A 25,492-nucleotide genomic window follows, 5' to 3' on the forward strand; every position below is an offset into this window, starting at 1 on the left:
GGAGCTCGAAATTTGAACATCTTTGTGCTGATCTAGAAATATTGGAGAAAAACAAATGTGAACTTAGTTCACAGCACAAGTGGTCTGCTTTGAAAGACCTGGAGAAGGAAGATATGTTGATTTTTAACACTTGGAATAGTATTCCTGACTCATATAATCAACTGAAAAAACTAGTGTTTGCTGTTCTTTCCTTATTCGAGTCTACATATTTATGCGAACAGACATTTTCAAGCATGAACCTTATCAAGAGTAAACTGAGAAATCATCTTATTGATGAGAACCTGGAATCGTGCCTAAAATTAAAAACAACAACATACAAACCTGACTTACACAAACTTTCCAAGGAGATGCAAGGCCATTGTTCACATTAGTGTTTGTCAGTCATTGTCATGATTTAATTTTATGGATACTTTAGACATATAGAGGTGCTTGGGGGGGTCAACAGTGGGAGGGCTTCTAATGTCCTGGCCCCACTGGTGGACCTCCTGATGGCACCTGGTATTTCTGGCCACTTTGTGACACAGAGTGTTGGACTGGATGGGCCTTTGGCCTGATCCAACATTGGCATCTCTTATGTTCTTATGTTCTTAAGTATACAAGACGAGTGTGGATGGGAGAGTTGGAAGGGGTCGACCTCAGCGAACGTACCTCAATCAGATTGAGGACATTTTTAGCAAAGGCCAGTTTAGGAGTACCCTAATTAAGTTAATAACAATGTACCTACCTATATAGTTTAAGTTTTAAAAATGTGGCTCTCAAAATAAATTTCAATCATTGTACTGTTGATATTTGGCTCTCTTGACTAATGAGTTTGCCCACCACTCCTCTAGGCTGATCCTGCATTGAGCAGGGGGTTGGACTAGATGGCCTGTATGGCCCCTCCCTACTCTCTGATTCTGTAAGTGTGGCCTCCCTGCCTTTTTAATTTCACAAGTGCTCTTCCTTTTCTTTTTCTATCCTTCTTATCAATTGAAACAGTTTTCTTTTTTCTGTTGACCTGAATGTAGACAGGTAAAGGGTCTGAAGAAAACCCTTGATGAGAAGCACTACATCTGCAACTCTTATGCATATCCTATCTATTTCTGTGGGCTTTGTAATCCACTTGAATCTCATCTTGAGAAAAGTGAGCTATAAATGAAATAAATAAAATCCTGTGGCACACCTACACCCACAATAAAGTCTAGTCTGAGAAAGCCAGCTATACAGCCATTTATTCAATGTACCAATTTCCTGTTTCAGAGCCATCTGAGAAAATAAAATAAAATAAATAAAAGCTTTCAGCAGGGAAGCTATGATAAGATTCCTTTCTTTTCACTCTCACACTAGAATTGCAGGAAATACCAAGATGCTTCTTCAGCTTGTGTCATGGGTTTGGAATTAAAAGGCATATCTAGCTAACCAGATAAACACTTGCATTTGTTTGTTTATTAAAACATTTATATCCCACCTTTCCTCTTGGTTCACAATGGCTTACAGTAATCATTGACATATCCCAAGCTAAATTAAAGATAAAAGAGTGAGTCCCAAATCCCTTCTCCCCCTTAAAAGATGCCTACCATTCAACCCCCTCAACCATAGGCCTAGTGGAACACTGTCCCTACTGAGATCTGGACCCTGTGGGATTTAATGCAGTTCTGCAGGGCCTGCAAAACAGAGATGTTTTGCCATGCCTATGATTGAGGCGGCATTACAGTGGCCTGCCCTGTTCAGCTTTAGCTGCTTTGCTTGAATCCATCATAGCTGTTTCCTCACCCGCTCACTTATCTTGTCTTGTTCCATCTACGGCTACACATAGCTGGAGTCTTTTTTTTACTCATTGAATTATGTCGTTGACGCCACTTAATGGTTCCTGTATCAGTATTGTTAATAATTGATAGATTTTAAGGACTGTGCTATTAATATCTTTTGTATATTTTAAGAATGTTGTAACTCACCCTTAGCCTGCTGTGCAGGCAGGGAGGACTAGAAATTAAATAAACAAAAGCCCTGTCAGACAGGCAGGACTTGCAGCACCTCCTGCCGGGTGGGAGGAGGGGGCTCACCTCTTCAGGGAGCCCATTCCACAGAGTCAAAGGCACAATGGGAAAGGCCTGGGCTCTGGCTGATGCCAGATGGGCCACCCTATGTGGTGGGGTAGCCACCAGATGGCTGCCTCATGACTGTAGCTAATGCACAGGGATATATGGAAGGAGATGGTCCTTCAGATAAGTGGATCCCAGGCTATGAAGGGTTTTAAAGGTCATAACCAGCACCTTGAATTGAACTTGGAAAGAGAATGGCAGCCAATGAAGCTGTTTCAGAACAGAGAACACAAGAGGGGACCCACAGCGAAATGTTCTGTAATGTGTTGTGGCTTCATTTAACTTGTAATTGCAGTGTAGGTTTTGTGTACTGTCAGCCTCCCCTACATACAGTGTTATTCTTTCTCTCTGTTTGTCTGTCCCCTCAGCCCAGGGAAGGCGCCAGGCGACCAAAGCCTCACTCTGTCAGGAGCAGTGAAAAATGTGGAGACTTGCTGCTACTCCCCCAACACTGCTGTCCAGTGACAAAATTGTCATGCGATAGTGGGGACCAAGCTGGGGTATAAGCGAGTTCTTACATTAGTGTGAAGAAGTCCTTCCTTCTGAAGCCATCTAAGAAACTGGCCTGTATTGCCAAACTTGTTGCAGTGAGTTCTAGAAGTTCACTGTATGTTATGCTGGGGGGGGGGGTTCTTGGCAGAGCAGGGATTTAAATCTGGGTCTTCCAGATCCTAATTTTATTCTCCAACCATTAGTGGTGGGAAGTGCTGTCAAATCACAGGCAACTTGTGGCAAACCTGTGAGTTTCCTAGGCCAGAGACTAACAGAGCTGGTTTGCCATGACCGTCCTTCACATAGCAACCCTCGATTTCCTTGGTGGTCTCCCATCCAAGGACTAACAAAGGCAGACCCTGCTTAGCTTCTGTGATCTAGCAGGCAGAGCTATCTCAGCGGGTAGGGAAGTGGGGAGAACAGCAAGGTTAGGGGGGGAGGGGGTGCCAAAGGTGGGGGGTTGGTGGGAAGAGAGCAAGGGTGGGGGTGAGTGAATGCCAAGGATGGATGGGTAGTGGGGTGCCAGATAGGGAGAGCTGTAAAGGTGGGGTAACTGGAGTGCCAAGGGCGGGGGGGGGTAGGTGGGGAGAGGAGGAAGGCAAAAGAGATGGGGGTAGGTTGACCGAGAAGGCGAGGGGGAAAGAGGGGGAAGATTGTTAGAGGAGGAAGAGGGAAGGAAGCAAAGAGGAGGAAGGGATACAGTCTCTCCACAAGTTTTTTGGGGGGGCAGGGGGGGCAAGAGAAGGAGGAAGTTTGGAAGACTATTCAGTGGCCGAAGAGGAAGTGCCAACTTCTGGAGGAGCCATGGAATGTTTTGGAAACTGCAAGCTCTGAGGTCCCGTTGGGGAGTTGGGGGGGGTGTCCTGTGGCCTGTTTGGGAAGGGAGAAACTTGTGGGGAGGGGGCATTCCCCCACCTTTGTGCCCCTCTCCCTCTGGGAGTCTAAGCACCTCCTGGCAGCTTTCCCTTTCTCTCCCCTCCCGTCCCCTCCAGCCAGGCCAGCCCACCTGACCCCTCAGCAGTGCCTCACTTGATCCGGTGCTTGCCGTCCCTGCTGAGCGCACAGAGGAGCAGGCCCAGGCTGGGCGGCAGCGGCTGCATCTAGGTCCACAGTGGAGAAAGAGGCAGCAGCCGGGAGAGCCTCAGGCACTGGCCGAGGGGATGGGGTGCAGCCTGGCTTAACTGAGACGCCTCCTTCCCTTGTGGAGTGAGGCAAAGGCCAATGGATGTCAGTCGGCGGAGGGGTGAAGCGAGTGGCAGCTCTGTCCTTCTGGTGGAGCATTGGCTGGGGTGGTTATAGCTGCAGCGGTTGTCTTTGCGGCTGCAACTGCTTCTCCTGGCATTCCAAACGGTGGTGGCAGCCTCCCTAGGGCTCTCCAGCATCTTCTCCTGGCTTGTCCTCTACGCAGGCACAGTGAATGCTGTTCTACTTTTTGGGTGGTTTTAAACTCCCTCTTACGTTTTTTTGAAGTTTTTAGATTTTTCTGCACACTTGGGCAGTGACTCACATGTGCAGGATAATCTCTTTTCCCTCCATGTGCCCCAGATTTGCAGATTTAGATATCTGCACAGAGGGGGCATGTTGGGAATTAGACATATAGATGTTTGTGGCAGCTAGTCCCAGACAATAGTTGCGCTGCTGCATTCTGGACCAGTTGTAGTGTCTAGGGTTGTCTTCAAGGGCAGCCCCATATAGAGCACATTGCAGTAATCTAACAGTGAGGTTACAGAAGCATGGATCAGCGTGGCCTGATTAGCTGCCTCTAGGTAATGAAAACTTGGCAAATCAAATGCAGCTGGTAGAAGGCGTTCCTGGGCCACCATGCCAGCTTGCTTTTCAAACATCAAGGTGTGGTCCCTAAGGACCCCCAAGATCTTAATCTGCTGTGAAAAAGCCAGTGTCACTCCATATAGACAAGTAGATTCAGTGCCTCTAGAATATCACTCTTCCTGACCAGCATTATCTCTGTCTTGTCTGTTTGTTGTGCCTTAGCCACCTGACTATAGCCTCTAAGCACTGGTTCAGAACTAAGACGGATGCATCTGGAGGCTTGGACAATGAAATATAGAGATGGGTGTCAACTACATATTGACGACTGGAAAAAGTACAGAGGAGGGCAACCAAGATGATTAGGGGATTGGAGCACCTTCCCTATGAGGAAAGGCTGAAGAGTCTGGGACTTTTCAGTTTAGCAAAGAGATGACTGGGGGGGACATGATAGAGGTTTATAAAATTATGCATGGGATGGAGAGAGTTGAGAAAGATATTTTTTTCTCCCTCTCCCAAAACACTAGAACTTGAGGGCATCCAGTGAAACTGATGGGCAGTAGGTTCAGGATGGACAAAAGGAAATGCTACTTTACACAGAGAGTGATTAAAATATGGAATTCACTGCTAGAAGATGTAGTGATGACCACAGTAATAAACAGCTTTAAAAGGGGATTAGGTAGATTCATGGAGGATGTTTATCAATAGCTGCTAGCCATGGTGACTGAGGGGAACCTTCACTTCAGAGGCACTAACCCTCTGAATCCCAGAGCCAGGAGGCATCATCAGGGGGAAGGCCTCAGCTTCTATGCCCTGTTGTTGGCCGTCCAGAAGAACTGGTTGGCCACTGTGTAAGACAGGATTCTGGACAATCTCATAGGAAAGAGACTAGACCCCTGTGGTACCCTACAAGACAAATTCCACCCAGTTGATTCTGTACCTCTGGTGGAGTCTCTGTGACCAATCAGACAGAAAAGAGTGAAACCACTGAAGTGCTTTGGCCTTAATTCCAAATCCATATTCAAGGCTATGGATATGTATGAAGCGGTCAACTGCTGTGAGGTCCAACAGTATCAACAGGGAAGATTGTCCCTGTCTACCTTTAAACAAAGATCAGCCACCAGTGCAGTTGCTGCTGTCTCTATACCAAACCCAGGCCTGGAGCTGCTCTGCCACCACACACTTTACCACCTTCCCCTGGAAAAAAAGTAATTTGGAAACTGGCCTGTAATTGGCTACCTCATCCCTAGTCATTGAAGCTTTTTGAGCAGAGGTCTCATAATGCCTCTTTCAAAGGCCTACGGAGAGTCCCCTCAATCAGGAAGGAGTTGATGATTTTCACTAATGGTTCCAATACCTTGTCCAAGCAAGATTTTAAAAGCCATGATGGCCATGGGTTCAGAGCACACATGGTGACCCTCACACTCCAAAGGACTCTGTCAGCATTCATTGGCAGGATCAATCTGAAATTAACCATAACAAAAGGACAAGCAGGTGCTTCTGATACCATAGGTACCAGATCTACACTCAACTTGGCCTCCAAGTTGGAACAGATGAGAGAGAATTTGTCAAAGAACCTTCCAAAAGCATCAGAGCTGGGGGCCAAATTTTCATCACCGGTGCAGACTTTGGTGTTATCGAGTGCCAAACCACTTTAAATTGAGCTGAACGAGAGCCTGCTGACACAATGGTGACAGAAGAGAAAGTCTTTTCCACTGCTATCACCACTACATCATAGGCCTGCAAATGGGCTTTATGTCATGTTCTGTCTGATTCATTTCAAGTCTTCTGCCAAAGTTGCTCTAGTTGTCTTCTAGTTCGCTTCATGTCACTTAACTCCTTGGTAAACAAAGTAGTTGGGGGCCTCACAGAACATGGAAGAGGATGCCAAGGATCAACTGTGTTTATGACCGCAGTCAGGCCACCATTCCATGCAGCTATGGGGGCCTGCACAGTCACCAGGGAGGTTTTAAAATCCCCTGGAGCTGGCCGGAAACCCAACAGGATCTGTTAATCTCTGAGGGCAGATCATCCAAATTAGTCCACCACCCCTGCAGGGAGGAGGCAGCAAGCTGAACTGTGTCTTCAGAAATTAGTGATCTTACTACCACAAAGGCCAAACTTCTAGCCCCCTAATTAGATCACTGGCAAGCCTCTCAGTGCAGAAAAGAAGGTCCAGCGTATGTTCTTTTTTTATCTGTCGGGCCCATTACAACCTGAGACAGACCCATCATTGACATGGCAGCCCTGAAGTCTTGAGCCTGACTTGACAAGGCAACTTCAGCATGTATGTTGAAATCCCCAAGAACAATCATCCTTAGGGTTCTCAGCACCAATTCTGACACCGCTTCGGTCAGCTCAGCCAGAGACCCTGCTGGTAAATTAGGCAGATGGTACACCAGCAGGATCCCTAATCTGTCCCTGGTGCCCAGCGCAAGGTACATACAAGCAAAGCCAACCTCTGTTTGCACTAGGTACCTAGTGACGGGAAAATATTCATGGGGGGAAACGTTACTCCACTCTCTGTCCTCCCATTCAATTGCAGTTTTCCAATAGAATACGTTTGTTCATTACTTCATTTGCACCCCTCTTTTCTCCCCAGTGGGTACCCAAAGTGGCTTACAACATTCTCTCCTCTTCAATTTTATCCTCACAACAATCTCCCCAACTGTCTGGCAGATTTTTTCCCACCAAATCTTCAGTTCCCTTCAGTGACTGAGTTGTTACACGGATTGCCAGGGTCTGATTACAGACATGCAGGGCAGTACATGTACAAGAGCTCTTTAATACTCTATGTATACGAGGGTAAAATTGCAAGGGTTACCAATGGAAGGGACCTTTGATTGAATAAATGGAGTTTTATTGTGAATAAATGCAAAGTTCACACTACTCACACAAAAATAATAGCAACAGATCAACACATGCAGAGCTAAGAAACAGAGAGATGATCAATAGTGACAAGAAGGGGTTGGTTTTAGATTAGGGCAACATTCAACTGATTCAGAAGTCCGGAATCCACATGGTGGAAGGAGGACACAGCCGACAAGCGGTTCATGTCAAAGGCTGACGGAGTCCGAGGATACAGTCTTATGGGTGCCCAAGAGCTGTACAAAGGTTGGGGTGCAGAGTGCCAGTTTAAATACATTTTAGGGAGCCAGGGGTGGGCTGGCCCAGGGTGTAATGAGTAGCCGGTTTAAGCTGGGTACATGCAGGATGCTTGGCTTAAACTTCCAAGGTTTGGAAAGTCACCAGTGTTTGTGTTTCTGTGTGTCAGTGGCTTGATGTTGGGCAGGGAAGAGTGCTAGACCCTCGAAATTACTTCGAAGGAGACAATGCAGTTTACTAGGGTGGTGCCGGGGTCAGAGGAGATAGGATTTAGGGATTAGTAGGATGGCTATCTCTGCTGATTGTAGCAGTCATGGGATCCTGTGTACGTGCTTGCTCTCGGTCAGAGGTTATTTCGGGGGGATCGCGGGGGATCGCAGTTCCCCCGGGTGAGGTACGGGGGGGCACATGGCGAAGCCCCGCCCCCTGCTCTTTTTCTATGAAATGACCCCTGCTCTCGGTGCTCCTATTTGGCTTGGTTCCTCCTGAGTCTGTCAGGCTGGGTCAAAATGGAGTCTTTTTTGGCTCTGTGTTGCCTGCCCATGACAGACCAATGTGGGGTGTGAGACCCTGGTCTTACTGCCTTTCTGGTTGCCAGGTCCCCCCGAGTCTTTTGGAGAGAGCAAGTTTAGCACAGGTATATCTGGGGAGGTAACAGAGTTGCTTTACAGTAGCGTGTGTATATTCTTTGACATAAAAGACTGGACTGTTCCACCCTATGTTTAGATATTTAGTTTAGGGTTTTTTTCAGCTCAGGAACTCTACTGAAAATACAGGAGCTGTCCAGTTTTCTTTAAACCCTTGAGAAATGGCACTTGAGGCAAATTAACTTTCAAAAATGGATTAACGATTTTATTAAACTGGCAGGGAATATATGTATAATAGGAATAGTCATGGTTTTGAGATTGCTGAGATAAAAAGCTTTCAAATATATACCGAGTTGAATTCTTAGAACGTTCAGGAGAGTGTATTTGTAGTTTTGTTTCAAGGCTTTCTATTTCTTTCTTTCAGAGGTACTTTGGTATATTTCAGCACAGGTAAAAGTAAGGTAAAGGTTTCCCTTGCTTGAAAGCTAGTTAAATCCGACTCTAGGGGGTTTTCGTTTAGATAATACAGATTTTCAGTAATTCCTGAGGTGCCTAAGCTTCTCCCCTTTATCACAGACCAAGGTTCTCTTCCCAACCCCTTTCACTGGCAGAAAGTTAATCTCCTGAGCTGATTGAAATTGAATCCAATGAAGACGGAGGTCCTGTGCCTGAGTCGGAGTGGACCGGGGGTAGGGATCCCACTCCTGACCTTTGATGGGGCGCAGCTGGTGCAAGTGCCAAGGGTCATCATTTTACCATCTTTGACTGATTAGGTGTTGGTTCCCTTCCTAAAATGCAATGATCTGGCAACAGTGTTCCATGCAATGGTCACCTCGAGATTGGACTACTGTAATGCTCTCTACGTGGGGCTGCCCTTGTCACAAATCCGGAAGCTGCAGCTGGTGCAAAATGCGGCAGCCAGGCTGTTGATGAGTCTCCCTGTGCAGGAGCACATCCAGCCAGTGCTGAAGCTACTGCACTGGCTGCCGATAGCATACCAGATCTGCTTCAAGGTGCTGGTTTTGACCTTTAAAGCCCTATATTGTTTGGGACCTGCCTACCTGAGGGACTGTCTTTCCCTGCATGTTCCCCAGAGAGCACTGAGGTTGGGGTTGCAAAACCACTTGACCCTCCCTGGACCGAAGTACGCAAAATTGGCCTCTACCAGGGCCAGGGCCTTCTCTGTAGCGGCTCCATACTGGTGGAATGAGCTCCCAGAAGACATCAAGGCCCTGCGGGACTCCTTACAGTTCCGCAGGGGCTGCAAAATGGAGCTCTTCCACCAGGCCTTTGATTAGGAGCCGCTACCAATAACACCTGAACTGGGGTGAGGCCCTCTATGCCAACAGCAACAGCCTGTGATGTCAACAGCAACAGCCTCTGGCGATAATTTTTTTGTTACATTTGCTACATCATGGCCTATAGGGATCATGATGTATTGTTATCACCACTAGCACTTTAACTGCACTTATTTGTTATCTGTTATTGTCATGTATACGAGTTTTTATGATGTGTATTTTGTTTAATGAATTTGTGTTTTAATGCATTTTAACTTTTTAATGTAAGCCGCCCTGAGGCCACCTCGGCAGGAAGGGCAGGATACAAATTGAATTAAATAAATAAATATTGTCACTAAGAAGTAATAACTTCTTTGGGAGTTCTCTCTAACTACCCAGACCTTCTGCCAGTATTCTTTTCCTTTTCCAGTGTTCTTTGTCTGTATAAGGCTGTTTTGTAGGTTTTCTGACTGATAATTTAAAGTTCTCTCTCAGAGTGATCTTAATATCTCTAAGACACTGGGGTTTCTCTTTTTCTCTTTGTAGAAATACTTTTCTTATTGCCTATCAGAAAACACTGATTCCCAAATGTCTCTTCCCTCAGAAGCCAAATCCTCTGGCTACTGATCCAGACATTAGTTTTCAGACCAAACAGCATAAGACCAATTTTGCAGAGACCTCTTTTCTCTCCAGATCGGCTGTTTTATTTTCTCTCTCAGCTGATGTTGGCCAATCAGTGAATAGAGCAGCCAATCAAGCTCTTCTCTCCAGGGAAGATTAAATCTTGAACTCCCTGACTCTCTTGATACAAGCAGCATTTCAAAAAAACTGCTTTCCTTTGCAGTCCATCACAGCGGGTTAGGCTGAGAGAATGTGACTGGGCTAAAGTCACCCAACAGGTTTCCATGGCAGTGTGGGGATTTGAACCTGGATCTCCCAGACCGTAGTCTGACACTCTAACCACTGCACCACACAGGTTATCCAGTTCTCCCTAGTGCACACTCTAGGAATGGGATGGCTATGAGTAGAGGCAGCAGTAGTCATGTAAGAAGAGAACAGTTTATGGCTCTGTGCTCAACAAGGAGAAGAGTATGATGGTATACAGCTGCTTGAGAGACCTTCCTAGTTTGGAATGAAATGAGAGAATGCTGGGTTTAATTTCTGTGTTTCTACTGCGTCTTTTTCCTATGTTGGTCTCTTGTCTTTCTGCAGGGCTGTAATGTTATGGAAGATCAGGATCTCCGGGACATTGGTATTAGCGACCCACAGCACCGCAGAAAACTGCTCCAGGCAGCACGTACTCTTCCTAAGGTTAATATGGTACATATTTTCCACAAACGAACACAGTACAGCCAAGTAATTTTAGGACATCTTGCTCTCTTGGATTGTGAATGGACAGACCATTTTATAGGAGAAGCAAATGGTTCCTATCTGCTCTAATCCCCGGGCATAGTAATAAATCAGGGCATAGTAATAAATCAGGGGTATTCTTTGGCCACCGAATGAGAAGGGAGCACTCACTGGAGAACACCCTGATGCTGGGAAGGATTGAAGGTAAAAGAAGAAGGGGACGGCAAAGGATGAGATGGTTAGACAGTGTTATCGAGGCAACGAACATGAAATTAAGCAAACTCCGGAGCACGACGGAAGACAGGAGGGCCTGGTGTGATGTGGTCCATGGGGTCTCAAAGAGTCGGACTCGACTGTGTGACTGAACAACAAACAACATTCTTTTTGAATTATTTAAACATGAGTCAGGGTGAAATATTGGGGCCAAATAGTGGATCAGGTGTAGCAATGTGTAAGGAAAAAGACATTGCTCCAGCTTTTGAGCAAACTACACATTTTATGACTGGAAGATGACAACTAGAATAGGCCCAGACTCTGCACACAGATTTGTTGACTGGTTTGTCATGAGATAAAAGCCAGTAGTAGATTCGCCATAGCAGCAGACTGACCAGACCAGCTATAGCAGAGAGGCTATGGAGCAGAGCGGCTGTAGCTCAGTGGTAAAGTGCAAGCTTTCATTCCCTGCCATCTCCTATTATTATCATCATAATCATCATCATTATTTTATTATTATTATTATGTCTCATTGTGGAAATAGATACAACGAGCTCTAGAAAGAGGCTCTAGACGGGTGCCCTGGCCTTGGGCACTCAGTGTCAATTTGCTGTGGTGACCTCAGCAGGGTATAATGACATAGAGCTTACCGTTTCTCCAGGAAAAGCAATTTTAATTCTGAGTGATTTCCAGCCCTCACCTGGAGAGTGGCAACAGTGAGTTCCCCAGGAGGAAATGGCTGGTTTGGAGGGTAGAGTCTATGGCATTGTACCTGTCTGAGGTCCCACCCCTCCACAAGCCCCACCCTCTCCAGGGTCCACCCCTCATATCTCCAGGAATTTCCCAATCTGGAGGTGGCAACCCTATCTCCTTCCCAGGCAACCATCAATCTACCTTTATCTGCCCCTCTGACTTCAGCTTTCCATCTCTCCCCTCCTCCCCACCTGCAGCCTCTACCTAGGAGAACTGCAATCTTTCTCTGCAGTGGGGACCCAAGCAGGAGGGAAGCAACCTTAGCAGGGTATGACGACACAGAGTCCACCCTGCAAAGCAGCTATTTTTTCCAGGGAAGCTGATCTCTGCCGTCTGGAGAGCAGTTTTAATTCTGAGTGATATCCAGCCCTCACCTGGAGATTGGCAGCAGTGGTTCCCCAGGAGGAAAAGTACAGTCTTCACAGAGGACATCAAAACAGCTTACATCATTCTCCTCCCCCCTTTTGATCTGCACAACAACCCTGTGAAGTAGGTTAGGCTAAAAGTCTGTGACTGATCCGAAATCACCCACTCAACTTCCATAGCAGGAACCTGCTCTGAAGTGCTAACTGCTATGTCTAGGGTAGCCAACCTCCAGGTGGAGCCTGACAATCACTGGGTATCACAACTGAACTCCAGACAACAGATCTCTCCCCCCTGGAGAAAACAACTGCTTTGGAGGGTGGGCTTTATGGCATTCTATTCAGCGGAGGCCTCTCCCCTTCCCAAACTCTGGCTTCTGTAGACTCCATCACAAAATATCCAGGAATTTCCCAACCTGGAGCTGGCAACCCTAGTCAGGATGGGCCCCAATGAGTTCCCCACAAAGGCCTGGAAAGGGCCTCCTGTCTTTGCCTTTTTACTGACAGAACCAACCTTGGTTGCCTAGCAACAGTCACTGAGGGAAAAGTTAGTCCCACAGGAGCCAAGCAGGAGAAGTGTCTTCATCAGGAAAGTCTGCTGTTTTGATAGTTAACTCTGTGAAGGAAGAGTGTCCAGGCTTGGCGGGGGAGAGGAGCGGACCCAGCACCCAGCCAATGGCACGCAGGTACTCTTGAGTGGCAGTTGATGGGCCAATGGCTGATGGAGCGCACAGCACAGCCAGTGGGGGAGCTGGAAATGGCCAATGCGTTAGGGCAATTATATATATCAGTTTATTATTATTATCATTATTATTATATAGACCACCATCCCCCAAAAGGTTCGGGGTGGTGTTCAGTGTCCAACAAGTACATATCAATCAAGAGTTAAATCCTGTTTAAACAATTTAACAATTAAAACAATACAATACATGCAGTAAAACTAATCCAGGTGGCGTTTGATGTAAATCTAAGTAGATTTACACCCTTCTAAGATTATAGAGCTGAATAGAATTAGGAGGATGTAACTGTTTAGGGGGTCCGTGGGAGTATAAAGAGCAGAGGGTGGGGCTGCCTCTGAGAGCAGGAAGCAGAGGGCGGGGCTGCCAAACTTCCCAGCTATAGCTTCAAGCGTCTGTAAACCTCGTCATGGGTAGGAGCTGGTGGAGGGGTGTCCTTCTGCTGTGATCTTTGTGCTTCTTTTTTATTTTAAAACTGACTTTGCAAAACCCCATAATTCCCCCACCTTTCCAGTTTAGGCAGACGTGTTTTAAGGGGGGGGTTGGGACCAGCCAGGGTTAAAATCAGAGGTCATATCGGGGGGGTCGCAGTTCCCCCGGGTGAGGTACGGGGGGCGAGGCACATGACGAAGCCCCGCCCCCTGCTTCCAGCCGCCCCACTTCCAGCCCTCATTCAGCCAGGAGGAGGCAGGAGAAGAGGGAGGGTAAGTTGCTTCCTTGCACTCCCGCCGGCCTTGCAGGTCCACCGCCGGGCCCCTCATGGGGCTTGGCAGTGGAGCTGCAAGGCCGGCGGTGGCTGGGACCGTTAGGGGCGGGGTATGTGGCCTTATGACACACTTCCGGTGATGTCAGGGGGTGTGGCCTTATGACACACTTCTGGTGATGTCAGGGGGTGTGGCATATGCTAATGAGTTATGCTAAATAAAACATTGTAACAGCTTTGTCTGTACAAGAATGGACTGGTTCTGCAGGATATCTGAAAAACAGCTAAGGGCATGACAAACTGCCTGCAACTCTAGCACATTAACATGAAGCTGCTTCTCATCTTTTGAACTTGTACCCTGGGCAGACAATTCCTCACAATGGGCACCCCATCCCATGAGCAAAGTGTTTGTAGTAAGGACGGCTTCATGCTCAGGAACTCCAAAGGAAATGCCCTAGGATAGATTGCCATGGCAAATCCACCATGACTGATCTGGGAATAGAAAACTTATGCCATTGGGTGTGTAAACAAGCTCTACAGTAAGTCTGGGAATAGAAAACATATGTCATTGGGCATGTAAATCAGCTTTGTAGCAAGACAGAAATCAGAGCTGCAGAGGCCACATATGTAACCTGGTGAGGGGCAAGCCTGCCATCATAGAAACCATATACCCCAAAAGGCAAAGGATTTTTTGAACTGACTGTAACTAGCTTGATCTAAACTGTCTAACTAAAACAGAGATGGCTTACACTCCGTCAGGGGGCAAAAACCCCTTTTCCTGCTAAGGAATCCAACATGGCCCCAATAAATTGTACCCTCTGGGATGGGTCTAAAGAGGACCTCTCCCAGTTCACAAGGAGTTCCAATCTTTGGCAAGTCTCCAGGACTAGGGAGCAATGCCTCAATAATTGGTCTCTGGAGTCTACCACCAACAGCCAACCATCTAAGTAAAGGAGTATATGGCAACCTTGCATATAAAGGTAGGGCAATCACTGGAGCTAAATACTTTGAAAATTCCCTGGGCACCATGGCCAGACCAAAGGACAGGGCCGTGTACTGGAACACTTCATGTTCCACATGAAAAGCATAGGAATTTGCAGTGTTGAGGATGGATTGAAATGTGAAAGTAGGCATCTTTCAAGTCAGTAACAGTTAACCAACTGTTAAACTTTAATCATTGTAAAACTGCAGGAATGGAAACCATGTGAAACTTAGATACATAAAGAAAAATATTCAAACTTCTGAGGTCTAGAATGGGCCTAGCTCCATTATCCGCTAGGAACATACGGGAGAAAAAATCCTTGGGTTCCTGGGGCTCTTGACACCTCCTCAATCACACCCTTATCAATTAGTGCAGTTAAAGCTGGAGACAGGTCCAATGCTGCCTGGCTAAATACCCCCTCAGGGCAACAAACATGGAGAAACAGACTTAAAATGCTAACCTATAACCTAGTCTCACTATGAACAAAACCCACTCATTGGAGGTAATAGCCTCCCAGGCAGCGTAAAACTGAACTAGCTTGTCTCCAAACTTAACAGGAGTGGAAACTGCTCCTAGTCAGAAGGAAGATTTCTGAGATGGGGCTGCCTCTCTGGGAGGAGGCGGTTGGTGGGTCAACCTAGGCCGGCTGGAACCTTTACGCCTGTGATAACCCTGTTGTGGAGTATACGGCTTAGGAGTAGGATACTGAGGCCCCAAAGGGCTAGTGGCTAATCCCTCTGGTAATCCCTCTGGTAAGGGTGCCAGGGCTGCCCGCCCAATGTGAAAAACTGGATACTCCAAAAAGACAAGCTTCTCTTTCAGCTGTAAAAGAGGAACTGAGAGTGGGGGCACTGCTGTGCAGGAGCATGTAGTTCTTAGGTGGGAAAAAGCTTCTGGCTATGGTGCACAGCACCCCCTGGAAGCTTTTAGCTGTAAAAACCTCTCCAGTGGCAGGCCTGCTTATGGCGCAATCCCCATGTGGGACTGCACAGAAGGTTGATGATGAACCCCAGTTTTATGCACATATCTCAGAATGAGTTCCTGATTATGGACTATATAATTAACAAACCAATAAAAGGTACATTAGCTTGCTAGATTTGACTGGTGTGTTCTGGATTTGTTCTTTTTCTCTCTGATCAATGTGTCATATTCAGAATTCGGATTTATTAACACCTGGAAACACTTAGCTATACAGGATCTGAACTCTGACTTCAGGCCAGCACATGAACTCTCATACAGTCATGCGACTGAACCCTGGCAACCTGCCTTCCCCCCAACCCTGGAGATGCTATGGTGATTTGGAGAGAGAAACAGTCCATGGGATAAATTCTGAGATAAATAGAAGTTTGGGAGGCAGCTTAGAGCAGAAAAGCAGCAGATAGGGGAAAGGGTTGAGAACCCTATGCTGCTGCTTCTGTTATTTAAATTGCTGCTCCTAAACCAGCTATTCTTGGTTGGAGGGTTGCTGGGGTTCAGTTGTATGCTTGCTTGTAACATGCTAATAATCCCCATGTTTCATTTCTGCAGTGGACTTCATATTTCTTCACAGGGATTTGCAGAATTTTGTGAACGCTTACTAATGTTAATTGCTTCAGCTATATTGAGTTCCATAACTGCTTTAAAATTTTCCTCAGTTCTTGAAATATTTATTATTAAAACATTTATATCCTGCCTTTCCTTTTGGTTCATTTTGAAATACACTCACACAACTGATTTTTTTTTGTCTTGCACTTTTCACAGGTAAAATCCCTGGGCTGTGATGGGACTCAGCCTTCTGTTCCTGCTTGGCTTGATTCCCTGGGACTGCAGGATTACATTCAATCATTTCTGTCAAGTGGCTACAGTTCTATAGACTCTGTGAAAAACCTTTGGGAGCTAGAACTAGTTAATGTGAGCATTCAACATAACTCCAGTTAAAATCAAGATTTAGATATGTGGTGTAGTGAAAAATATTAGCTCTACAGAACTCTGCCTCTAATTAATATTGAGAAGTCACAATATAAGACACTTTCAGTTTTAAGAAATGCTTTCACCTTTCTTGTAGGTGCTCAAAGTAATTCTTCTTGGTCATCGTAAGCGCATAATAGCCTCTCTGGCAGACAGGCCATATGAGGAGCCTCCACAGAAACCACCACGGTTCTCTCAGCTAAGGGTGAGTCATGGTTTATAGTTGTGACTGCTTGTCTGGTAATTATTCATAGAACATTGGGGCTAGCATCATTTCTATCTTCAGTGGTCGTCTGAATCAAGGCAGCCCCCCCCCCCCCCGGCAGAAGTTGAACCTTGTCAGGAGGGAAGTTTTGGAAACCACAGAAGTAAGTTGGGAGCTCAGGTGCTACATAGCACCTCCTTATGGGCATAAATTGAAAATGCAGAATTTGTGTGTTGTGTTATATGCTGACAAGTCACTTTTGACTTATGGCAACCCTATGACTTAAAGACCTCCAAAATATCCTATCACTAACATCCTTGCACAAGTCTTGCAGACTGAAGGCCAGAGCTTCCTTTATTGAGTCATTCCATCTCTTTTTGGGTCTTCCTCTTCTCCTGCCTTCAACTTTTCCTGGTATTATTGACTTTTCCATTGAGTCTTGTCTTTTCATGATGTGACCAAGTACAATAGTCATTTAGTTTAGTCATTGAAGCTTCTAGAAATAATTCAGGCTTGATTTGATCTAGAACACAACTGACTTTTTGGCAGTCCATGGCATCCATAAAGTTCTCCTCCAGCACCACATTTCGAACGAATCAGTTTTCTTCCTGTCAGCTTTCTTCACTGTCCAGCTTTTATACACCTTTGCATAGTAATGGGGAATACTATAGTATTTATGTGTGTGTGTGTGTGTGTTAAATTTATATCCTGCACCTCCCTGCCGAGGCAGGCTTAGGGCGGCTTACAATATACATATATAAATATATCTGTTAAAACACTGACATATAATAAAACACAAATTAATTAAAATCACAATATATATAAAATTGTACATATTCACAGATGTTAATGGCAGATGGCGTCGATCTCTCGGCATTAAACGGTCACCCGCCACCTTAGTCGAGGCTCGTGTCGGCTGTTGATGCTGATGGTGATGTTAGGGCCAGGGCCAGAATATTAAAGGCGGCACCCTAATTGAAAGCCTGGTGGAAGAGCTCCATTTTACAGGCTCATTCCAGCAGTAAGGGGCCGCCACAGAAAAGGCCCTGGCCCTCGTTGCAGCCAGCCTGGCTTCTTTAGGACCTGGGAGGACCGGGCAATTTTGGGATCCTGATCTTAGTGCTCTCCGGGGGACATGTGGGGAAAGGCGGTCCCTTAGGTAAGTAGGTCCCTGACCATATAGGGCTTTAAAGGCAGCCAGTGCAGCACTTTTAGGGTGGGCTGGATGTGTTCCTGCAAAGGAAGACACAACAACAGCCTCGCCGCTGCGTTCTGCACCAGCTGCAGCTTCCGGATTTGAGACAAGGGCAGCCCCATGTAGAGAGCATTACAGAAATCCAATCTCGAGGTGATCATTGCATGGATCACTGTTGCCATGTCATTGCGTTAAAGGAAGGGAACCAACTGCTTAATCAGCCACAGATGATAGAAGGCAGACTTCACAGTGGCTGCTACCTGGGCCTCCATCGTTAAGGAGGCATCCAGGAGCACTCCCAAGCTCCTAACCTCCGGCACTGGCACCAACGGCGCCCCATCGAAGGTCGGGAGAGGGATCCCTAACACTGGCCCGCTCCAACTCAGGCACAGGACCTCCGTCTTCATCAGATTCAGTTTCAATCGACTCAGTCTTAACCAACCAGCCACGGCTTTCAACGCCAGATCTCCCGGACTAGAGTCTGACTGACCGTCCAACAGCAGATAGAGCTGGGTGTTATCAGCATACTGGTGACAACCCAGTCCGTACCTCCAGGCAATCTGGGCAAGGGGGTGCATATAGATGTTAAATAGCATTGAGGAGGGCACCGCTCCTTCGGGCACTCCGCAAGTTAGTGGGTGCCTTCCGAATAGCTGTTCCCCAACTGCCACCCTTTGTCCCTGACCCTGCAGGAATGAGGAGAGCCACTGCAAGGCAAACCCCTGAATCCCACTGTCGGCGAGGCAGTGGGTCAGTAGTTGATGGTTGACCGTGTCGAACGCTGCCAACAGGTCTAACAACCAGGGCTATTTTGGGGCAGGAACGCACAGGAACAGAGTTCTGGCTGGCTCCCAAGTTGAAACAAAACAGACCTCCCAGTAATCACACAGCCAAGAAAACAAGACAAAACTGGGGCCAATATAGAACCAATAATACACTCTAAAACATGAGTAGTATGCTGAATACAATTGCTTTATACTAGATAGTTACTATGAAGTATACAAAATTTCCCCAAATATTTACAACAATAAGAATACAATAGAATGTCAGTGGCTGCCAACAGCCTCAAGATAACAGTGGAATTCCTAAACAGTTACTGTTGGCAGTCAAAAAAGTATAAGGCTTAATGAGTTAAAAGCTACTGGAGCTTGACGAAGCAGCCGGCTTACACTTGGTTTCGTCTAGTGACTTCCTCATAAGCAGCTTAACTGATGTTGTATATAAATTTTCTTAATATGTGTATTTTCCTGGTTTTTAAGATACTTCTCTAGAGTTGCTACCTTTAATATAGGGACTAGCCCTTATTTCCTTGGACCATATCTCCTATGGGACCTGTCCTTGATAGACTAAGCTTCGTAGCCAAAGACCTTAAGCTGCTTATGAGGAAGTCACTTTAGTGCACCTCATAACCCATCACGGTCAGCTTTAATTAGTCATGATGGGCATGGGTCAAGGCTACAAGTGGTTGGGTGAACAGCTGAGAGTAATTTGTCAACCTCTAGGCTGAGTGAACTGAAATAATCCAGAACTTGACCAGAAGACATGCATGGGGCCTCGAGTTCTGCTACTGTCTCAACTGAGGCGGGGAGGTCGTGGTGGAGCGACAGGACTTTATCTGCGAAATAGCTCACAAAAGCCTCACAGCTAGTTTCCAATTCCTTATTGTTTGGTCTGCCCTGTGGCAGAGTTTTAAGAGACCGAATTGTTCTAAATAATTAGGCTGGGCAAGAACTTGCAGACACAATCGTAGCCGCATAGTATTCTCTTTTTGCGGCTTTGACTGCCATCTCATAGGATCTCATAAATGTCCTATAAAATGCTCTTGACGCTTCTGTCGCGAGCGCGTTGCCACTGTCTCGCTAGCCATCTAAGCTCCCGCTTCATCACCCTCAACTCCTGTGTATACCATGGAGCGAATTTTGAGCGGGGGTGCAGAGGGCGTCGGGGAGCAATCTCGTCGATGGCCTCCGAGAGTCGGCTTTGCCAGTCCTTGACAAGCTCATCCAGCAAGCCGCCAGGAGGCATCGGATCCCACAGGGCCATTTGGAGCCGCATTGAGTCCATTTGGCTCTGCAGGCAATAAAATAGGCTCGCCGCCCAAACAGGGTCAAGGCGGCCCGTTCACACAGGTCTTCAGAACATGGTGATCCGAACATAGAACGGCCGTAATGCGGTCTACTGTAACTCCCGCCATGAAGATCAAATCGAGCTGTGCCCAGCTCGGTGAGTGGGTGCTGTAACACGTTGGGAGAGTCCTAGTGTCGCCATGGACAACACCAGATCCATTGCCTGCGTCATCAGCATGGACATTGAAGTCACCCAGGACTAGCAGTCTAGGGTGTTCCAGTGCCCAGCTTGATACGGCCTCCAGCAGGGATGGCGGGCTATTTGTCAGTGCGTTGGGCGGGCAGTACACCAACCAAACAGCCAAACTCTCCCCAGCTTCCCACACAAAGCCAGCACAATTATCTTGATCTTGGTCACCAACACTAATCCTTACACTGAAGAACCTTTTCTACCTCCTCCATGGCTGCCCTTCCTATTTCATGGTTGCTGTCTCCCTTTTGGTTGATGTTGGAGCCAAGGAATAGAAAATCATAAACAAGTTAAATTTCTTCGTTGTCCATCTTAAAGTTGTATAATTCCTCAGTAGTCATAACTTTTGTCATCTTGATGTTCAGCTGTAATCCTGATTTAGCGCTTTCTCCTTTAACATTCATCAGTCTTCGTTTCTTTACTGTTTTCTGGCAGTAATGTGGTTTCATCTGTGTATCAAATAATTTTGTTCCTTCCACCAATTCTCACTCCAATATAAATCTAAATCAAATCTAGCTTGTCCTTGTAACTCTACAAATAAATTGCATCTCTTCATAAATTATTTCAATGGACATAATCATTGTAAGCTGTGAGTTTATCTAGCATATGTTAAAGGGAGAACAAATGGAAAGTTCTCTTTAGAAATCCATTTTATGTGAATGGCTCTCTTATCTATAGAACAAGGAGAATCCTAGTTTTTGTTCAGCGTTGTGAGCATTTCTTGGATAGGTGGTCTGCAAGTTATGGCAGAGCTGTGTCCCTATAGGCACCTCTGTTCTACCATAGGGGAACTGGAATTCTCCTGGCTGACCCAGATTCCAAGGTACTCATTGAAGAGTTCACCTCTCCAGCCTTGCTCCATCATCTTTCAACAGGAGTAAGAACTTTTGCACGACTTGCCACTAACAGAGGACCCTAGAACTAAGCCAGTGTAGTCTCTCTAAAAATTAAACCATCTCTCCCCCACTCCCTTTTGTTTCTAAAGACTTGTTTTCAGATCTTTGCAGGGACACCACACAGATATTAGAAATCAGATATTTGAAAAATGCAGTTTCTTTAGGGAACCACTTTTTCTGATGTTCTTTCTGAAAGCATGTTTTTGGGGGATGGTTGGTTATCACCCAAATGAACTATTTGCATTATATTATTGAAAACCTCATCTGTCAGTATTGTCTTCATGGCTTGCAATTATGAGTATATGCAACAACAAAAGATCAGTTGTTTTACTGTATGCATCTGTTTCTAGTGCCAGGATTTGATGTCCCAGACGTCCTCACCGCTGAGCCAGAGTGACTCCTGCACAGGGAGGTCTGCAGATCTCCTGCTTCCTTTAGGGAATACTGGAAAGAAGAGACAAGAGAGTAGCCGTGATATTGCATCTTACCCCAGAGCTGACAGAGTCAAGACACAGGTCGGAGTACAGTTATCTGAAATGCTTTTTGTTTTTATAATCTTACGATCTTTTCTACAGAATTCTGTATTGGCCTGTTAGATGTAGGAGGAAGTGATTGAGTCATCACTGCTTTATTATGGGGGGGGGGGGGGTTAGTTTTACTTATGTATTGAAGAACAGCACTCACATTTATAAAAATACTTTGATGTACCAGAGATGTTAAGAGGTAGATAACCCAATTCTAACTGAAGATCTCACGTCTGTTCTCAGGAGGGATGCCGTGAACCCAAACTTACACTCAGACCCCCAAGTCTGGCTGCTCCCTATGCACCTGTCCAACACTGGCAGCACCAGCCAGAGAAGCTTATATTTGAGTCCTGTGGGTATGAAGCCAATGTACGTATATTCTAGTTTCTTGCACCTGAGGGTATGATTTTGGTTTTGTCTGCCATCTACACAAGAGCTGCTTTTAGTTACTGCTGTTTGCTTTAGGCTGCTGCTGCGCCCTGCAGAGGTATTCAAGTATTATATTCTTTGGGATGGTTTCAGAGGCAGACACTTTTGCCCATCAGTAGTGGCAATGTTTCCTTCATATCTTTTTGGAATATTATGTTCAAATAATGGTACTAACGATTGGTATTGTTTCTCTGTTTTTAATTAGTATCTTGGGTCCATGCTAATCAAAGATCTTCGTGGTACAGAATCTACACAGGATGCCTGTGCAAAAATGAGGGTAGGTATGCACTGTTTAAAAATATAAAGTGTCTGAAATCCATCTTGAAAAGATAGTGTATTGCATGGCTATGAGTCTGGAGCTTCTGCTCCACATTCTGTATGTTCATACCACAGTCAGGTTGCAGCTGGTTGTCAGTTTCATTATTGTTTTCAGCATGTAAAATCATTGTCCAGAAAGAAAATGCAGATGTTTTTGTTTTGTGATACAACTCACTGGGTTTCTTTTATCTGGAAATGGAAGACTTAGCTTTTAAAAAGGCATTATTTCAGAATATCCAAATTATAAATACCTTGCAAAGAAGCTGAAGTCTGGTGTGGGAGATTTGTGAACTCTCTTGCCCCCCTTTCAAAAGAAGGTAAAACGATTCCATCTGTGCCTACTAATGAAAGAGGGTTTTTTTCTTTTAAAAGAAATCAACTGAACATATGAAGAAGACCCCAACTATAATATTATCCATCACTTACAAAGGAGTGAAGTTCATAGATGCCTCTAACAAGGTGAGAGAGCATTGCGGTTATGGTTTAACATTTTGATTCTTGAGCATCAAGTGATAATGGCAATTGCTGGTATCTATTTTGCAATTTTTCACATTTTTATCAGTAGAAAAAATGTAAAATCCTGTCAATATATAGGATTATACTCAGTTCCATTACTCAGCCGCTTAATTAGAAGAAGAAAAATTGAAACGTCCATATACCTGGGAAAGGCGTTCAGCTGTAGGAGATTTCCCACTGGTCGTCCTCTGCTTTATTTACAACAGTTGGAGGTCTTTGGACACTTTTATTGCATTCAGGAAAGGAGGATCAACCTCAGTCAACCTGTTGGGTTTATTTATGTGCATACCTTGTCATTAGCACCTGTGGCAACTACTGTGATGTTATTTTGTATTTCAGTATTGGTGTATGATATGCCATGAGCACATGTTTATATTTGGGAACATTGTATGTATTTTGGGTTGTGGACCACCAACTCAATGTACATGTTTATTTGAAATTTTAATATTTATTCAATATATTTTATACTCAGACATTTCAAGTGTATATAATCTTTTATAGTCTTCCCTTGGCGTTTCTTGCTGTTTTCTACATTTACACGCTAGGGATCCTTGTTTTTTATGCTTCTTGGTATATAGGATTAAGGCAGAAATTAAATCTTCTTGCATCAACTTTACTATGCAGTGTGGTAGATTCAGTTCAACCATCCTCCAACTTAAGTGTCTCTTCTTCCAACTTAAAGAGCCATTTAAATTGCAGGAAGGCTACTTAGTCTGCAGAAGAACTTCAAACTTTGCTCATTGAAGTAATAGGATAGAGGTAGGATTTTTCCAGTACTCATAATACCTTCAGGTAGTGCTCATAGACCTTGGTTCACAATATGATATATTTTCTAAGTTAGTGCAGTATATCATTATCTGGTAGTTGGCGTCTAATTGGAGTCTGCTTCCAGACGTGCCATTCCATATTGTAGAGCCCTATATTCTAATTTATGTGTCTTGGTCTTGATGATATATTATATTGTGTTAGTACTATGTATAGGTAACCTGAAATAGTTCTCTGGTGTGTCATGTGAGGGTTTGAAACTCATGCTTTTCCCATGCAGTTATGTGGAAGCACACCTGCTGAGTTACACTTGGAACCAGGTGTGTGTATAGACACACACACCCCAAATGACTTAATCAGAGATGGAATGGCAATGGAAGACAAAGGCAGATGTTGTGTGGAGAATTTTTGTCTCCATTCCATGTCCCCCTCCTACAGATTGAGCCACTACTTCTTTATTGTCTAGTGCAGAGAATCCTTGTGACTTTAGCATATAATGTGGAAGGCACCCCTGCCATTTACAGGTACTAGAATGGCAAGCAGATAGCAATCTGTGCTTTTGTAAATTGTTATGAAATACCAAGCAAAAAGTGCTGTTTGTTTATGTTTGGCAGAATGTTATTGCTGAGCATGAAATCAGGAACATTTCCTGTGCTGCCCAGGACCCAGAGGATCTCTGTACGTTTGCCTATATCACCAAGGACTTGCAAACCAGCCACCACTACTGCCATGTGTTCAGTACAGTTGATGTTGTAAGTGATGTAAAAGAATATAGAAACCTTCATGATTTCCTTTATAGATAACCTTGTGTTTCAACTTCCTAAAAATCATCTGCAGATAGTTTGGTTGAATCTTGTGCTCTGGGAATGGAGCTTATTGTCCGTCACATGACTGGGTCCAAAGATTTAAGGAAGGAATCTGGACTTTCCTGTCCTTAAGAGCAATTTACATGCTGCATCCTCCACTACTAGCGTCTCCATTTTCAATGTTAAAAAAATTAAAACAGATTTTCCCAACTTAAACACAATACATTTTGATCATACAAGCTGTATTTTTAAAACAATTTTAGTCATGGTAACAGTAATATTTGAATTACAAGAGAAAACAGTTGTCTCCTGGTTTATATCACACTGCTTATATTCCCTCACCTGTTTGACAATATATCCTTTAATTTTAAAAATGCACAGTGCCTGTTATGCAAAATATATATGTATTGGAAAAGATACATTAGAGAAAAGTCAAAATTATGTAAATTTTTATCATCATAGATCATCAAGATCTTGGGGTATTGGTGGACTGTAAGCTAAATATGAGCAGTCAGTGTGATACAGTGACAAAAAAGGATAATGCAGTATTAGGGTGTGCCAACAGAGGCATAACATCCAGATCACAAGATGTCATAGTCCTGCTGTACACCACATTGGACGGGCCACACCTAGAGCACCGTGTGAAGTCCTGGAAGCCTCACTTCTGGAAGGATGTCGTCAACGTGGAGCAGTTGCCAAAGAGAGCAATGAGGATGATCGAGGCCTAGAGACCAAGCCCTGTGAGAAAAGGCTGAGGGAACTGGGAATGTTCAGTCTGGAGAGCAGGAGGTTGAGGGGGGGGGGACACACGATTGCTGTCTTTAAAGATTTGAAAGGCTGTCAGAGGAGGGCAGGGAGATTTTCTTGTTGGCAGCAGAGGATAGGACTCGCAATAATGGGTTTGAATTACAGGCAGAAAGACACCAGCTGGATATTAGTGGGGGGGAATGACAGTAGGAGTAGTTTAGCAACAGAATTGGTTGCCTAGTAAGGTGGTGAGCTCCCCCTCATTGGCAGTCTTCAAGCAGTGACAGGATGAAAACTCGTCAGGAAAGCTTTAGACTGATCCTGCATTGCACAAGGAGTTGGACTAGATGACCTCTTCCCAACTCTATGATTCTACATTTGCATTTTCAAGGGAACTTTTCATAGAATAGCATGGCAAA

At 45.2% G+C, this 25,492-nt stretch overlaps 1 protein-coding gene across 1 annotated transcript in view; it reads left to right on the forward strand.

The window, feature by feature from the left end:
• ANKS1A (ankyrin repeat and sterile alpha motif domain containing 1A) overlaps window positions 1–25,492 on the forward strand; it is a 184,781-nt gene that overhangs the window by 147,766 nt on the left and 11,523 nt on the right. Inside the window, exons 19-25 of the mRNA XM_015423975.1 lie at window positions 16,150–16,299; window positions 16,454–16,561; window positions 21,319–21,483; window positions 21,736–21,861; window positions 22,127–22,198; window positions 22,612–22,698; window positions 24,135–24,272. Coding sequence (XP_015279461.1) covers window positions 16,150–16,299; window positions 16,454–16,561; window positions 21,319–21,483; window positions 21,736–21,861; window positions 22,127–22,198; window positions 22,612–22,698; window positions 24,135–24,272 — 846 coding nt within the window. The remainder of the gene's footprint in view (window positions 1–16,149; window positions 16,300–16,453; window positions 16,562–21,318; window positions 21,484–21,735; window positions 21,862–22,126; window positions 22,199–22,611; window positions 22,699–24,134; window positions 24,273–25,492) is intronic.

Source organism: Gekko japonicus, unplaced genomic scaffold (genome assembly GCF_001447785.1).
Source record: "Gekko japonicus isolate JY-2015 unplaced genomic scaffold, Gekko_japonicus_V1.1 scaffold370, whole genome shotgun sequence".
Classification (NCBI taxonomy): domain Eukaryota; kingdom Metazoa; phylum Chordata; class Lepidosauria; order Squamata; family Gekkonidae; genus Gekko; species Gekko japonicus.